The sequence below is a fragment of the Salvelinus sp. IW2-2015 genome, linkage group LG23 (assembly GCF_002910315.2).
Source record: "Salvelinus sp. IW2-2015 linkage group LG23, ASM291031v2, whole genome shotgun sequence".
Taxonomy (NCBI): Eukaryota; Metazoa; Chordata; class Actinopteri; order Salmoniformes; family Salmonidae; genus Salvelinus; species Salvelinus sp. IW2-2015.
In genome coordinates, this window is record NC_036863.1 from 24,375,886 (window position 1) to 24,393,314 (window position 17,429).

General features: G+C 47.3%; 1 protein-coding gene across 1 annotated transcript in view; it reads right to left on the bottom strand.

Annotated features, from left to right (window-relative positions):
* Window positions 1-398: 398 nt before the first annotated feature.
* The window catches only part of LOC111950309 (coxsackievirus and adenovirus receptor homolog), a 109,334-nt gene continuing 92,303 nt past the window's right edge, over window positions 399-17,429 (bottom strand). Inside the window, exons 3-7 of the mRNA XM_023967777.2 lie at window positions 15,932-16,136; window positions 3,701-3,856; window positions 3,417-3,539; window positions 3,105-3,243; window positions 399-1,170 (exon numbers count right to left, since the gene is read on the bottom strand). Coding sequence (XP_023823545.1) covers window positions 885-1,170; window positions 3,105-3,243; window positions 3,417-3,539; window positions 3,701-3,856; window positions 15,932-16,136 — 909 coding nt within the window. The 3' untranslated portion in view covers window positions 399-884. The remainder of the gene's footprint in view (window positions 1,171-3,104; window positions 3,244-3,416; window positions 3,540-3,700; window positions 3,857-15,931; window positions 16,137-17,429) is intronic.

A 17,429-nucleotide genomic window follows, 5' to 3' on the forward strand; every position in this document is an offset into this window, starting at 1 on the left:
CTCCAGCCCAACCCTGTCCATCCGTCCCCTCCAGCCCAACCCTGTCCATCCGTCCCCTCCAGCCCAACCCTGTCCATCCGTCCCCTCCAGCCCAAGCTGGACATCTCAAAACGGTCAACTGTCGAAATAACAACCAGCTGACCTAATTTCTCTTAGGGCTGGCAAACATGGCCATTACATCAGCCACAGTCCAACCAGTGGAATGAACATCTTTAAAAAAGGTAACTACTTGACAAATCATTATTTTGAAAAGCAGAACTCTAAAATCCCCTCGGCAACCCCTATTCTTGAGATAAGCTGTGTGTTACAGAAGTGAATTGATCAAACATGTCTGATCCTTCCGTGAGTATTTCATCCAAAGAAAGTAGAGTAGAACTGTACATGTCCCACCCCCAGAAACATACACGTAAAGCTGTAATACTCTACATGGTACACACACACAACACAGGCCAATCAGAGACCTTGGTCCGCTCTGAACACAACTCTCTATGGACAGGGCCGGCTAGATAAAAAAAACATCATGCATTCAACTATGTACAAAGCAACCTGTGTGAATTGACCATTAAAATCTACCCAGCCTAGAATTCATATTTGTCATGTGTGAGAAAGTTCAGGAAGTAAAATTCATAAAAGCATCAGTTTTTTGTCTTCAGTAAATAGTTGATAGTGTTGTCTGATATGACATGGTACAATACTGCTTCTCTTTTCTCCTCAGTACAACACCACACCCAGACCTCCATAAAGCAGAGCAGAGTGGGGGTACCAGTTGGTGGTGAGTGATAGAGGGTAGAATCTGGCTGCCCAGCACAGTCCCCCAGCCCAGCCACCCCACCTCTCTGTCTAGTGTCCCCCGGTCTTTCCCTCCATCTTTCTGTTTCTTTCCACTACACAATGGAGCCGTCCCTGTTCTGGGCGGGGATCATGACGGCGATGGCGCCCATGCGGCTGAGGTTGGGGCCGGCCATCTTGCTGGCGACGGGTGGGGGCAGGGGTGCGTGGCTGGGGGGCCTGTCATACTCCTCCACGGAGGGGATCTTGTCGTACTGGGGCTTGAGGGCGTACTCGTGCAGGTTGGAGGGGGACATGGAGCCCAGGGAGGAGCGCTGGCTGCCCACGCTGGTGAAAGAGCGGGCCGTCGACACGCGGCTCTTCGGAGGGGGGACGTCCTCTCTGAAGGAGAGAAGGGGGGTGGAGATGGTTATGTAAAAAAACACAAGCTTTTTCACTCCCTTTCACATTCACTTGGGTTTGGATTTCCCCCAGGGGTCCAGACAGAGAGAAAGAAAGTGAAAGATAAACAATAAAGATAATGGAGAGACACATAGAAACACCGAGAGAGTGTGGGACAGACAGACAGAGAGGGTGAAAAAGACAGAAACAGACAGAGGGGAGGGGACAGACAGACAGAGAGAGAGGGTGAATAAGACAGAAACAGACAGAGGGGAGGGGACAGACAGACAGAGAGGGTGAAAGAACAGAAAAGACAGAGGGAGGGGACAGACGAGAGGGGTGAATAAGGAACAGAAAACAGACAGAGGGGAGGGGACAGACGACGAGAGGGTGGATAGACAGAAACAGACAGAGGGGAGGGGACAGATCCGGCAGGACAGACAGACAGAGAGGTGATACAGACGAAACAGACAGGAGGGGAGGGACAGCAGACAGAGGGGCTCGCACACACACGCACACACACACAGCCAGACAGAGGGGAGGGGAAGACAGCCGAGAGGGGTGAAATAACGACCACGCAACCGCAACACGCGCGCGGAGGAGGCACACCACACCCGACAGCAGACCGCGGGTGAATAAGACAGAAACAGACAGAGTGGAGGGGACAGAACAGAAAGGGGTGAATAGACAGAACAGACAGAGGGAGGGGACAGACAGACCGGGAGGGTTTGCATAAGACAGAAACAGACGAGTGGAGGGGACCAGACAGACAGAGAGGGTGAAGAAAGACAAAACAGACAGAGGGGAGGGGACCAGACAGACAGAGAGGGTGAATGACAGAAACAGACAGAGGGGAGCGGCCAGACAGACAGAGAGGGTGAATAAGACGAAACAGACAGAGGGAGGGGACAGACGACCGAGAGGGTGAATAGACAGAAGCAGACATGAGTGGAGGGGGACAGACAGACAGAGAGGGTGAATAAGACAGAAACAGACAGAGGGGAGGGGACAGACAGACAGAGAGGGTGAATAAGACAGAAACAGACAGCGATGATAGCTAGTGGGGATGGAATGTAGTTCGAACTGTGCCAGCTCTGGTCAGCTACAGTAAGAATGAGGATTCTCAGCAGTGGTAACAGAGCAACCTTCATTCTGACCAACCCCCTTCAGCTCCCAGAGCAACACAATTAAAAACGAATAACCAGCAATAATCCATTAAAGAGCTCAATCAAACTGAGCCTGAGGGGCCCTTGGCTTTGAATATGTTAGTAAATATGTGTGTGTGTTTGTGCATGCATGGTGTGTGTATGCGCACAAGTGTTTGTCTGTGTGTGCAAGTGTGCATTCCTGTCTGTATGCGTGCCTCCGTGTGTGTGTGTGTGTGTGTGTGTGTGTGTGTGTCAGGGCTGGGTACCCAGACACAGTGCTCATTGGGCTAATATTTTTTGAGTTGCCAGGCAGATAGCCAGACAGTGTCCAGGCTAAAGCTAGCAGACCCAGAAACAGAGAAAGAGGGAGGGAGGCCCTGTGCTTTTTGGATGGAATACTGTGTCCAGGGGGGCTGGGCAGGACATACAGGATCCACAGAACAAACAAAACTCCCAAAACTGATTACCAAAGCCGTTTATTTTAGGAAGSGGAAAAAAAGAGAACGCTGATGGGGCGACAACCTTTTTCCCGTGTGTGTGAGAGAGAGAGGGAGACTGGGCCGGGAGGAGCTGGGGCCAGAGAACGTTGGACGTTCAACAATGACACATACCTACTGGCACAGTTTTCGTTGCTTTATCTCAGGCTGTAGCAGCCAAATAACCCACGTACAGATAGTTAGAGAATACATACTACACTGCTATATCAGTTTGATGCAGTCTGTACAATGAAAGTGTATTTGGGGGATCCTACACAGTGTTGATGGTGTAATAATGCATTGCCCGTACCTGATCTCGTAGGAGATCTCCTTCTCGTACTTCTTCCTGTTGCGGGCGCGGCAGCAGCAGAAGAGGATGATGGCGATGATGATGAGGGCCAGCAGAACAGCAATGATGGCTCCAGCTATGATACCAGCAGTGTTGGGGGCTAGACCACAGAGAAAATCATTAAAAACACTCATCCTACACAATCCCACCATTTTGACTCTATACAGCCATACAGGTCTCAGCACAAATGCCCACCCGATTAAAATAATCAAATAATTCTAATCTTCAATTAAGACCAGATAAAGGTGAATCAGGGGGCGTTGAGGGACTCACGAGGAGTGATGCCAAGCTGTAGAATACACTCCTCCATGCCCACGTGGTTCTTAGCTGTGCAGCGGTAGGTTCCTGAGGAYCTGGTGGACGCGTTCCTTACATTCATGGTGCCTCCCACAGGGTCTACAGACAGAGGGGGAGGGGTTGACAGTGGCACGTTCAGGAAGCCAAAACTTTTCAGAGGCCTTTCTGTCCATTTGYCAGTGAATAACCATTCTGTTTGAAAGCATCTGCTCCATCTGGGGATGGTGAAACCTGGCTTCCATAAATATTATGTGTCTTACCTAGCACGGCGGAGGCAGGCAGCAGTTTGTTGTCGCTGGTCTTCTCCCAGGTGTARTGCAGGGGGTTGGTCCCCTCACTAGACGTACACCTCAGGACCACATCCATACCCTCCAGGGTGAGGCCGTCGGCAGAGCATCTGGGCTTGGACGGCCTCACTACCAGGAGAGAGGGGGAGGAGGGGGAGAATAAGCTATTAGAGATGGCGGAAAAGAGAAATTAGCTTGAAGCTACACAAACCATTCCTGATTTTCTATTGCACACCCCTCTGGGCAGGTTACCACGCTGTGTGTGTCTCATAGCAGCAGTCATCAGCGTAATGAGAGCAGTAATCAGGGTCAGTGATACAGCTGCTGTCATTACAGGTGCTGTCACTCAAGATAATTACGATCAGAGCGCGACACACACACAAACAGTGGGGGTAGGGCATCTGTGGAAGCCAGACATAGTTTCAGTCTGTTGACAGGAGACTAGAATTCAAAAGCAAACAAAGCTCCAAATTGAAAGCAGGCCAGATCCAGTGCAAGGCAAAGATGAACAGACCAACTGTCTGTCTGTCTGCTGGAGCGGTGGGGTAGGGGGTACTATGCTAGGGATGGGAGGTGGAGGGGCAMTTAGGAAGCCTGATTGGCACTGTGTGTGTAGTCATGTGTGTATGTGCGACTGTGTGAGTGTCTCTCTTTCTCTCTCTCTGTGTGTCTGAGCGTTGTGCTGGAGCACTGACATGGTTTGGTAATGGGCGCTGTAACAACAAAGCCCGGCGAGAGGGGAGGACAGAACCATGTGGATTAACACCAGACAGCCCTGTGGTACACTACAGCACATAGTGCAGCGCCCAGCCCATCTAATCTAATAGGCAGSGGTCAGGACGGACAGAACGAGGGATGAATGAGAGAAATGAGAGAACAGAGAGAAATTAAACGAGTACTYATGGACGGTTGGAGGGATGACAGGGGCCAAGGCTGCTCGCTCTCCTGACTTGGCGGTCGGCTGTCCACATGCACTGTGTGTGTGTCTTACAATGTAATACAACAATGACATTTTGAATTCACATTAAAAGCTCAAAGTCAGCTTAACATATCAAGGGCTACATATAGCTCAACYTGTAGATGTTCCTATTGGAAACGGGTAGAAGCTTCATCAGAGCAGATTTTTATGTGTGATATGAGCGAGAGATGAGGTCAAAGGAAGAAGAAAGAGAATGGTCTTTAGAGAGATACTGTAGAGACTAGAGGGAMACAGWGATTGGTTGTGGTGYACTATATGGATGTGGTGTAATATGAAGGGCTAAGGATAAGGTGATTTATTGCTGTACTGGGCTACATTGAGGTACAGATAGGGTACAGTATAGTATATATGGAGAAAGTGAGCGTGATACATTGCGGTAGACCACAGAGACGTGGCTATAAAGACCATGAGGGATCAGTTTGGAGAGGCCAGGGAGACTGAGAAAGATTGGCTGTTAAAAGGCTGTGGTGAGGTCTAGGCAGTGCTGATTGGTTGTTTGGGATTCAGATCAGGGAACTTGACAGAAAGTGATTGGCTGTTAAAGAATGGTGATACGTTGGTTGGTACAGAGGCCAAGGTGACAGAGTGAAAGGGAATGGCTGATATGAAGGTTGATTGGAATCATAGCAGAGCATGGTGCAATGGTCAGTGAGGTGCTGGAGGTGAATCTAGCAAGAATGTGGATGTTAGTGAGGTTTAGTGAAGTCTGCAAGATGGTGAATGTAGTGAAGGTTGATGTGAGTCTAGGCGAGCGATGTGAATGTAATGAGGTGATGTGAAAGTCCTAGGCAGAGATTGGTGTCAATGGTAGTAGGGTTGAGTGAGTCTAGGCAAGATGAGGAAGGTATGAGGGTTGGTGAATCTAGGCAAGACTTGATTGATGGTATGAGGGTTAATGTGAAGTCTAGCAGAGATGGTGAATGGTAGTGAGGGTTGATGTAAGTCTAGCAGAGAATGTGAATGGTAGTGAGGGTTATGTGAAGTCTAGGCAGAGATGGTGAATGGTAGTGAGGGTTGATGTGAAGTCTAGGCAGAGATGGCTGAATGGTAGTGAGGGTTGATGTGAAGGCAAGATCGTATGATGAGAGGCGGAGAATGGTAAGGTGTGAGGGTTAATGTGAAGTCTAGGCAGAGATGGTGAATGGTAATGAGGGTTGATGTGAAAGTCTAGGCAGAGATGGTGAATGTAGTGAGGGTTGATTGAAGTCTAGGCAGAGATGGTAATGGTAGTGAAGGGTTGATGTGAATCTAGGCAGAGATGGTGAATGGTAGTGAGGGTTGATGTGAAGTCTAGGCAGAGATGGTGAATTAGTGAGGTTGATGTGAAGTCTAGGCACAGAATGGAATGGTAGTGAGGGTTGATGTGAAGTCTAGCAGAGATGGTGAATGGTAGTGAGGTGGATGTGAAGTCTAGGCAGAGATGGGAATGAGTGAGGGTTGTATGTGAAGTCTAGCAGAGATGGTGAATGTAGTGAGGAGGGTTAGTAAGTCTAGGCAGAGATGGGAATGGTATGTGAGGGTTGATGTGAAGATCTAGCAGAGATGGGAATGGTAGTGAGGTTGATGTGAATTCTATGCAAGAGATGTGAATGGTAGTGAGGGTTGATGTGAAAGTCTAGGCAGAGATGGTGAATGGTAGTGAGGGTTGATGTGAGTCTAGCAGCCGAAGTATGAGGTTGATGTGAATCTAGCAGAGATGGTGAATGGTAGTGAGGTTTGATGTGAAGTCTAGGCAGAGATGGTGATGTAGTGAGGGTGATGTGAAGTCTAGGCATGAGATGTGAATGGTAGTGAGGGTTGATGTGGAAGTCTAGGCAGAAGATGGTGAATGTAGTTGAGGGTTGATGCGTGAATTAGGCAGAGATGGTGAATGGTAGTGAGGGTTTGGTGAAGTCTAGGCAGAGATGGTGAATGGAGTGATTGGGTTGATGTGAATCTAGGCAGAGATGTGGGACATGGGTTTGAGGGTTGATGTGAAGTCTAGGCAGAGATGGGAATGGTAGTGAGTTGATGTAAGTCTAGTGCAAGAGATGAGTGAATGTAAGTGAGGGTTGTGATTGAAGTCTAGCAGAGATGGTGTAATGGTAGTGAAGGTTGATTGAAAGTCTAGGAGAGATGTGATGTAGTGAGGTTGATGTGAAGTCTAGGCGAGATGGGAATGGTATAGGGTGATTTGACGAGTTCTAGGCAGAGTTATCGGTCGAAGGCTAGTGAGTGGTGTATGTGAAGTCTAGGACAAGATGGGGAGAATTGTTGGATGTGAGGGTTGATGTGAAGTCTAGGCAGAGATGGTGAATGGTAGTGAGGGTTGATGTGAAGTCTAGGCAGAGAGATGGTGAAATGGTAGTGAGGTTGATGGATAGTCTAGGGGCAGAGATGGTAATGTAGTGAGTTTTGTTGAAGTCAGCAGATGTGATGTAGTGAGTTGATGTATAGTCTAGGCAGAGAGGGTAAGGGTAGTGAGGGTTGTATGTGAAGTCTAGGCAGAGATGTGAATGGCTAGTGAGGGTTGATGTGAAGTCTTAAGGCAGAGATGGTGAATGGTAGTGAGGGTTGATGTGAATCTAGGCAGAGATGGTGAAATGGTAGTGAGGGTTGATGTGATAGTTCTAGGCAGAGATGGGAATGGTAGTGAGGGTTGATGTGAAGTCTAGGCAGAACATGGTGTAATGTAGTGAGGATGATGTGAAGTCGTAGGCAGAGATGGTCGAATGTACTGAGGTGACGTAATGTGAAGTCTAGGCAAAGATGTGAATGGTAGTGAGGTTTGATGTGAAGTCTAGAGGCAGAGATGGTGAATGGTAGTGAGTGGTAGTGATAGTCCTAGGCTAGATGTGATAGTGGTAGTGAGGGTTGAATGTGAGTCTAGGCGAGATGGTGAATGGTAGTGAGGGATGTGAAAGTCTAGCAGATTTGGGAATCGTAGTGAGGTTGATGTTGATAGTCTAGGCAAGATGGGAATGGTAGTGAGGTTGAATGTGAAGTTAGGCAGAAGTAATGTAGTGGAGTATGTTGTAGTGAGTGGTTGATGTGAAGTCTAGGCCAGAGAGGTGTATAGGTTCGATAAGTGAAGTTGTGAAGTTAGCAGAGATGGTGAATGGGTAGTTGTAGGGTGATGTATAAGTCTTAGGCAGAGAATGGTATAGATGAAACGTGATGTGAAGATCTAGGAGGAAGATGAGTGCAGAATGCTATGAAGGGTGATGTGAGTTCTAGCAGCAGATGCGTGAATGAGTAGTGAAGGTTATGTGAAGTTCTCACGGAATTCTGCCTCCCAATGAAATAGATGAGTGATATGTCTAGCTGAGGTTGCCGATGTGCCTGTCCGGTGTGCTGTACTGACTGCAGGTGCTCTCTCCTCCTGTTAACGTCACTGTCCATCTTTAAACTAGCGGAGACAACACACAGCTCACAACGTTACCTGCACTCAGGGAAGATGCCTCTGTGTGTGTGTTTGTTTATCTAACATTTCTGTTATTTTTCGATTTTTTTAAACAACTAATGGACCGACGTTGGTTCAATTATTTTAATTCCATTTAGTTCGTTTTTTTTCCTTCTGTGAGCTCAATGCACAGTTTCTCTAGAGACACATCAGATCAAGCCCAAACAGTGCGATGTAGTAGAGGGTTGTAGTTTCTAACAGGACAATATTCAACATAGTTTAGCGCAAAAAACGTGGTAATTAACTACAATGACCATAATCCATTGCGCACATTTGTCTGGTCGCTGTGGGGCAGACACAGAGAAATGAGAGAAGAACGCGCGTACCTGAAAATACATGACCTAAGTGATTGATAGTTGGTATTTATAAAAGTATGTCTTATTTAATTTGAAGAACTACTAAAATTGTGATTTTGTCAGACCGCATAGGCAGCAGCTCTATAGAGATGAAGACTTGGAATGATAAAAGTCATAAAACAAATGAAAGATTTCATTAAATTAATGTGAATAAATGATGGTTAATAAGTGATAAGCAGAAATGGGCAGTCACTACCATCATGGGACTTTGATTGTTTTATTCAGTGTTACAGAATTCAACCCACATAATGCATAGTCCATTTAATGTAAAAAAAATAATCAAAACCATAATGTTTTTATAATTGAACCGAAATAATAAGTAATAATCACTTAGCACTAGTGTGTGTGTGTGCGCGCGTGACTGTGTACATCTGAGAGTGTGTGACTGTGTGCCATGTCTGAGTGACCATGTCTGAGTGACCATGTCTGAGTGACCATGTCTGCCAATGTTCTCCGGAGCGTTTACATTGTGACCTCATGGGAATTCATTGTATTATTATTTTGGACAAAATTCATATTCACAAATGTATATTTACAAAAGAAATCTGTGTATATCCCTTACATGCTGACCAGACCGCTGGCGTGTGTGCGTCCGCCATCGCGCGCATGTTGATTTTGTCCATCCACACCAGATGCGATCAGGACACGCAGGTTGAAATATCAAAACAAACTCTGAACCAACTATATTAATTTGGGGACCGGTCGAAAAGCATTAAACATTTATGGCAATTTAGCTAGCTAACTTGCTGTTGCTAGCTACTTTGTCCTGGGATATAAACATTGGGTTGTTATTTTACCTTAAATGCACAAGGTCCTCTACTCTACAAGGTCCTCTACTCTACAAGGTCCTCTACTCTACAAGGTCCTCTACTCTACAAGGTCCTCTACTCTACAAGGTCCTCTACTATCACAAGGTCTCTACTCTACAAGGTCCTCTACTCTACAAGGTCCTCTACTCTACAAGGTCCTCTACTCTACAAGGTCCTCTACTCTACAAGGTCCTCTACTCCAACAATTAATCCACTGATAAAAGGGTAAACCGAGTTTGTTTCTAGTATCTCCTCGTTCAGGCTTCTTCTTCTTCGGACTTTARATGGCGGTTGGCAACCAACCACCGACTGGACTGGAGTGTGGACCTCAGTTCATCTTTCAATCACCCACATGGATATATGCTCCTAAAAACCAATGAGGTGAGGCGAGACTTGCAGCACATCAAGCGTCATAAATCAACCATGTTATATTTTAGCTCCTGGCTACGCAGACTCCTGTTGACACGGTCAAGCAGTGTGGTCAGCATGTTAAGGTCCTTGTGTAATGTGTTATTGTACCCCCTAGTCCAACAGTCCTTTGTATACTCTTTTTGAATACTTATGTTTCCCATTTAACTTTGTATTGATTTATTATTGTTAATAAAAAAAGAGCGTCCTGAAGATATACTCGAGAAGAGGAACAGCTCTGCCCCAGGGGTCAATGGCTTTAGGCCTGTCAGACCCACTACCGGGCAGCAGCACTAAGCAAGTATCGACAGACACTACATCACCAGCTCTGTGGCCAACTCAGGAGAAATGCCTCTGCATTGTATTTGCTCTAGTCAGCTCAAGCCCATCTCTCCTCGGCTGGCTCAGGTAATCATTGGACATTACTGAATCAATTTATCTTCCTCCCTGTAGACCTGAGAGAGCGGCTTCGAGCCAGGCTTACTGGTGTAAATGAATGACTAGAAACTAGTTTGTTTTGGACAACTTACTGGTTAAGGCAGTTAAATATAACACCAACGAATTGTGTCACAACACCAATTTCTCAAAAGAGAGATGTTGTTAACCAGGAAAACAGAGTCCTAATCATACTTTATCCAGGCACTGGCAGTGTTTACGATAAAGTGTGCAGGYCCTTAGTAATAGTTCCTTATGTTGTTTGACCACATCAGTCAGCCCACACCACTTTTCATACAGTATGTAAATATGCTGAATGGTTGAGTGACTGGGGGAGTTTCAGAGTAAAGTTGACACAAGAACAGCCATACACTTGCCTGGCTACCCAGACTCCTTGCTTCGGCCAACAATACGCCACACCCACGGATGTTAGTTTGTTCTCCGCAATGAGTCTGGATCTGATTACCTCCCCGACGATTTCTAGAACGCAAACACATTCCAATGGTTCTGATTGAGATTAGATATCGATGGGCTGGGCCAGAGTCAGAACACACATGGGTAAAGTGGTGTTTTGAAAATTCGGCATTGGCTTTGATACTCGGAAACATGGCTCTCTCGGGATACTCTGTCGGAGTCGGTAAAGCTAGCAGGATTCTCAGTACATCGCGCAGACAGGAAAAGATATCTCTCCGGGAAGCAGAAGGGCGGAGGGGGGTGTTTCATGATTAACGACTCATGGTGTAGTTCTAGGAACATACAGGAACTCAAGTGCTTTTGTTCACCCGACCTAGAATACCTCACAATTAAATGKCGACCATATTATCTCCCAAGAGAATTCTCCTCCGTCATCGCCATGGCTGTTTATATATCACCGAAACCCGAAACCTTGACTGTCCTCAAAGAACTTCACTGGACTTTATGCAAACCAGAAACCACATATCCTGAGGCTGCATTTATTGTAGCTGGGGATTTTAACAAAGCAAATCTGAGGACTAGGCTGCCGAAGTTCTATGGACATATCGATTGTCCTACTCGTGTTACTAAGACTCCTGACCATTGCTAATCAAACTTCCGGAATGCTTACAAGGCCCTCCCCCGCCCTCCTTTCGGCAAATCTGACCACGACTCCATCTTGCTCCTCCCGTCCTATAGGCAGAAACTCAAACAGGAAGTGCCCGTGCTTTGTACTATTCAATGCTGGTCTGACCAATCAGAATCCACGCTTCAGGATTGTTTTGATCACGTGGACTAGAATATGTTCCAGGTAGCTTGCGAAAATAATCTTGAATCAAACATGGATACAGTGACTGAGTGTCTAAGGAAGTGTATAATCAAATTGGTATAGGAGATGTAGTACCCTCTGTGACTATTAAAACCAACCCTAACCAGAAACCGTGGATAGATGGTAGCATTTGCGAAAAACTGAAAGCGCAAACCACTGCATTTAACCATGGCAAAGCAACTGATAATATGGCAGAATATAAACAGTGTKGTTATTCACTCCGCAACGCYAAGAAACAAAGCTAAACGTCAGTATAGAGATAAAGTGGAGTCGCAATTCAACGGCTCAGATGCCAGACGTATGTGGCAGGGACTACAGACAATCACAGACTACAAAAGGAAAACCAGCCACGTCGCCGAGACCGACGTCTTGCTTCCGGACAGGCTAAACACATTCTTGGCACGCTTTGAGGATAACAGTGCCACCAACGCGGCKCGCTACAAAGGACTGTGGGCTCTCCTTCTCCGTGGCCGACGTGAGTAAGATATTTAAGCGCGTTAACCCTAGCAAGGCTGCCGGACCAGACGGCATCCCTAGCAGTGTCCTCAGAGCATGCGCAGACCAGCTGGCTGGTGTGTTTACAGGCATGTTCAATCTCTCCCTATCCCAGTCTGCTGTCATCACATGCTTCAAGACGGCCACCATTGTTCCTGTACCCAAGAAGGCAAAGGTAACTGAACACATGACTATTGCCCCATACCACTAACCTCTGTCACCATGAAGTGCTTTGAGAGACAACCTTACCTGCCACCCTAGACCCACTTCAATTTGATTATTGCCCCAATAGATGCACAGACGATGCAAACGCCATCACTCTGCACACTTCCCTATCCCATCTGGACAAGAAGAATACCTATGTAYGAATGCTGTTTATTGACTATAGCGCAGCATTCAATACCATAGTGCCCTCCAAGCTCATCATTAAGCTTGAGGCCCTGGGTCTGAACCCCACCCTTTGCAACTGGGTACTGGGCTTCCTGACTCGCCTCCCCCAGGTGGTGAAGGTAGGAAACCACCTCCACTCCACTGATCCTCTARACTGGGGCCCCACAAGGGTGCGTGCTCAGCCACCTCCTGTACTCCCTGTTCACCTATGACTGCGTGGCCAAGCATGCCTCAAACTCAATCATCAAGTTTGCAGATAACACAATAGTAGTAGGCTTGATTACCAATGATGACCTGACAGCCTACAGGGAGGTGGCGAGGGCTCTGGGAGTGTGGTGCCTGGAAAACAACCTCTCACTCAACGTCAACAAAACAAAGGTGATGATCGTGGACTTCAAGAAAAAGCAGAGAGTGCACCCCATTATCTACATTGACGGGACTGCAGTGGAGAAGGTGGAAAGCTTCAAGTTACTTGGCGTACACATCACTGACAAACTGAGATGGACCACCCACACAGACAGCATGGTAAAGGCACAACAGAGCCTCTTTAACCTTAGGAGGCGAAATAAGTTTAAAGTAAAACGAGTCCTATATCGACATAACCTGAAAGGCCGCTCAGCATGGAAGAAGCCACTGCTCCAAAACCGCCATGAAGAATCCAGACTACAGTTTGCAACTGCACAGATCATACTTTTTGGACAGTCTGATGAAACAAAAATAGAACTGTTTGGCCATAATGACCATTGTTATGTTTGGAGGAAAAAGGAGGAGGCTTGCAAGCCCAAGAACACCATCCCAACCGTAAAGCACGGGGGTGGCAGCATGTTGTGGGGGTGCTTTGCTGCAGGAGGGTCTGGTGCACTTCACAAAATAGATGGCATCATGAGGTAGGAAAATTATGTGGATATATTGAAGCAAAGTCTCAAGACATCAATCAGGAAGTTAAAGCTTGGTCACAAATGGGTCTTCCAAATGGACAATGACCCCAAGCATACTTCCAAAGTTGTGGAAAAATGGCTTAAGGACAACAAATTCAAGGTTTTGGAGTGGCCATCACAAAGCCCTGACCTCAATCCCATAGTAAATCTGTGGGCAGAACTGAAAAAGCGTGTGCGAGCAAGGAGACCTACAAACCTGACTCAGTTACACCAGCCAAGTCAGGAGGAATGGGCCAAAATTCACCCGACTTATTGTGGGAAGCTTGTGGAAGGTCACCCAAAACGTTTGACCCAAGTTAAACAATTTAAAGGCAATGCTACCAAATACTAGTGTATGTAAACTTCTGACCCACTGGGAATGTGATAAAATAAATAAAAGCTGAAATAAATCATTCTCTCTACTATTATTCTGACATTTCACYTTCTTAAAATAAAGTGATGATCCTAACTGACCTAAGACAGGGAATTTTTACTAGGATTAAATGTCAGGAATTGTAAAAAACTGAGTTTAAATMTATTTGGCTAAGGTGRATGTAAACTTCCGACTTCAACTGTATATACAGTTGAACTGTTTCCTATACTATTCTACGGTATCTCATTCACTTAATGTTTACATACCTTACATTACTCATCTCATATGTATATACTGTTTTCTATACTATTCTACTGTATCTTAGTCCGTTCCGCTCTGACATCGCTCGTCCATATATGTATATAGTCTTAATTCATTCTTACTTAGATGTGGGTGTATTGGGTATATGTTGTGTAATTTGTTAGATATTACTTGTTAGATATTACTGCACTGTCGGAGCTAGAAGCACAAGCATTTCGCTACACCCGCAATAAGATCTGCTATTCACGTGTATGTGACKAATAAAATGTGATTTGATTAGAGATGATCCAATCGCTGATAACTTTCTTTTGTACAACACACCTCGTTTTGACATCACCACAAATGACTTCAACGATGGCAGTCTCAGACTGAAGTACACTATATATACAAAAGTATGTGGACACCCCTTCAAGTTAGTGGATTCGGCTATTTCAGCCACATCCATTGCTGACAGGTGTAAAAATCAAACACACAGCCATGCAATCTCCATAGACAAACATTACCAGTAGAATGGCCTTACTGAAGAGCGGCCTTACTGAAGAGCTCAGTGACTTTCAATATGGTACCGTCATAGGATACCACTTTTACAACAAGTCAGTTTGTCAAATTTCCGCCCTGCTAGAGCTAAGTTGACCAGGGCATTTTGTGTGAGTTTGTGTGGCAAGACTACTGTTATAGTGAAGTGGAAACGTCTAGAAGCAACTACGGCTCAGTGGTAGGCCACACAAACTCACAGACCGAGACCACCGAGTGCTGAAGCACAGAGCGTAAAAATCTACAGAGTTCCAAACTGCCTGTGGAAGCAACGTCGGCACAAGCAGTGTTTGTCAGGAGCTTTATGAAATGGGTTTCCATGGTCYAGCAGCCTCACACAAGCCTAAGATCACCATGCGCAATGCCAAGCGTCAGCCGGAGAGGTGTAAAGCTCACTACCATTGGACTCTGGAGCAGTGGAAACGCGTTCTCTGGAGTGACGAATCACGCTTCACCATCTGGCAGTCCGACGGACAAATCTGGGTTTGGCGGATGCCAGGAGAAAGCTACCTAGCCGAATGCATAGTGCCAACTGTAAAGTTTGGTGGAGGAGGAATAATGGTCTGGGGCTGTTTTACATGGTTTGGGCTAGGCCCCTTAGCCCGTGAAAGGAAATCTTAACGCTACAGCATACAATGACATTCTAGACAATTCTTTGCTTCCAACTTTGTGGCCCTTTTCTGTTTCAGCATGACAATGCCAACGTGCACAAAGCGAGATCCATACAAAAATGGTTTGTCGAGATTGGTGTGGAAGAACTTGACTGGCCTGCACAGAGCCCTGACCTCAACCCCATTGAACACCTTTGGGATGAATTGGAACATACTTTTGGTCATGTAGTGTAGATATCAAACAGAGCAGTGGAAGAATTCAGTTTGAGTCGTCAGGTAAGCCACACACCGCAAGTCTGTTTGCACAGGGAATTGTGTGAGTATATAGCAGCTGGATTAGTATAATCATCACTATGAATGTTCTGCTTATCTCACACCATAGTGATGACAAATCAGTCATGTACGCACTGCACATTTCACAAGACTATTGTCAATTAGCTATATTAAATTGGCAATTAGTAGGCTATTGGGCGTTTTGATGTCATCTGATAATAGGGACATAGCTCTTCCTATCAGTCTATGGATTGAATGGGACTGCAATCTATAACCCCACAAGGAAGGTTAAACATACCACCACACCAGGCGAGGTTGGTGGGAGGAGCTATATGAGGACAGGCTCAGTSTAATGGCTAGAATGGAATTAATGGAACGGAGTCAAACATGGTTTCCATATATTTGATACCGTTCCATTAATTCCATTCCAGCCATTACAATTAGCCAGTCCTCCTATAGATCCCCCCACCAGCCTCTACTGCGCCACACCATTCTAGAGAGGGGCATTACATTGAACACTTATCTAGTCAGCCACATGTACCCTTTAAAAGGGCATCGTGTTTGGAGTTTTTACTCCAATAGATAGATAAAGTAGTGGCTATTTAAGATTTAAAATGTCACCCGTGGTGTCTCACTCACCCATGACGGTCAGCAGCATCTTCCTGCTGCGGATGCCCGGGGCCTTCTTCACCTTGCACTGGTAGGTCCCAGTGTCGCTAGACTTCAGACCTGTCAAGTTGATGGAGGCGTCACCATTCTTAGGGTCAGCTGAGTTGAAGTGGGCTCGCCCCTTCACTGCAGGGTAGTAGTCCTCATAGGCCCTGTCCCCAGAGTACAGGATCACCTGAAGGAGGGAGGAGAGACACGGGAAGGAGTGGGGGAGAGACACGGGAAGGAGGGGGGGAGAGACAGAGGGAAGAGGGGGGAGAGACACGGGAAGGAGGGGAGGTAAGACACGGGAAGGACGGGGAAGGAGAGACACGGGAAGGAGTGGGGAGGAGAGCACGGGAGGAGGGGAGGAGGAGAACGGGGAGGGAGGGAGGAGAGACACGGGATAGGAGGGGGGAGAGACACGGGAAGGAGGGGGGGAGCAGGACACCGGGAAGGAGGGGGGAGAGACACGGAAGAGGGGAGGAGAGAATGGAGGAGGGGGAGAGAGACACGGGAAGGAGGGGAGGAGGACACGGACGGAGGGAGGGAGAGACATGGGAGGGGGAGAGATGGGAAGAGGGAGAGAGGGAAGGAGGGGAGGAGAGATCATGGGAGGAGGAGGAGAGACATGGGAAGGAGGGAGGAGACAGGAAGGAGAGAGGCATGGGAGTGATCAGGGAGGGAGAGAGATGGGAAAGGAGAGGGCGAGAGACTGGGAAGGAGAGGGCAGAGACGACTATGGGAAGGAGAGGGGGAGAGACATGGGAGAGAGGGAGGACGTGGAAGCGGAGTAGGGGGAGAGACATGGGAAGGGAGAGGGGAGAGACATGGGAAGGAGAGGGGGAGAGAGACTGGAGGAGGAGGGGGAGAGAGCTGGGAAGGAGAGGGGGAGAGACATGGGAAGGAGAGGGGGAGAGACATGGAGGAGGAGGGGGGGAGAGAATGGGAAGGAGGGGGGGAGAGACATGGGAAGGAGAGTGGAGAGGAAGCATGGGAAGGAGGAGGGGAGAGACATGGGGAAGGAGGGAGGGAGAGACATGGGAGGAGGGGGGGAGGAGACATGGAGGGGAGGAGAGACATGGGAAGGAGTAGGGAGGGGAGTGGAGCATGGGTAAAGAGAGGGAGGGGGAGATGGGAAGGAGATTGGGGGAGGAAGGGAGGGGAGAGCTGGAAGGAAGGAGCATGGAGGAGGGAGGGGGAGGAGACATGGGAGGAGGGAGGATGAAGTACCATTGGTAGGAGGGAGGGGAGACGATGGGATAGGAGGGAAGGAGGGAGGGGAGAGACATGGGAAGGAGGGAGGAGAGAGACATGGGAAGGAGGGAGGGGAGAGACATGGGAAGGAGGGAGGAGAGACATGGGAAGGAGGGAGAGAGAGAAATAAATCGAGAAAGAGAATTAGTGAGGCAGCTACATGCACAAGAGTTACAACTTTCAAAAAATCAAGCCTGGAGAAATAATCCAAGCTGTTATTGAGAGTGCAAAC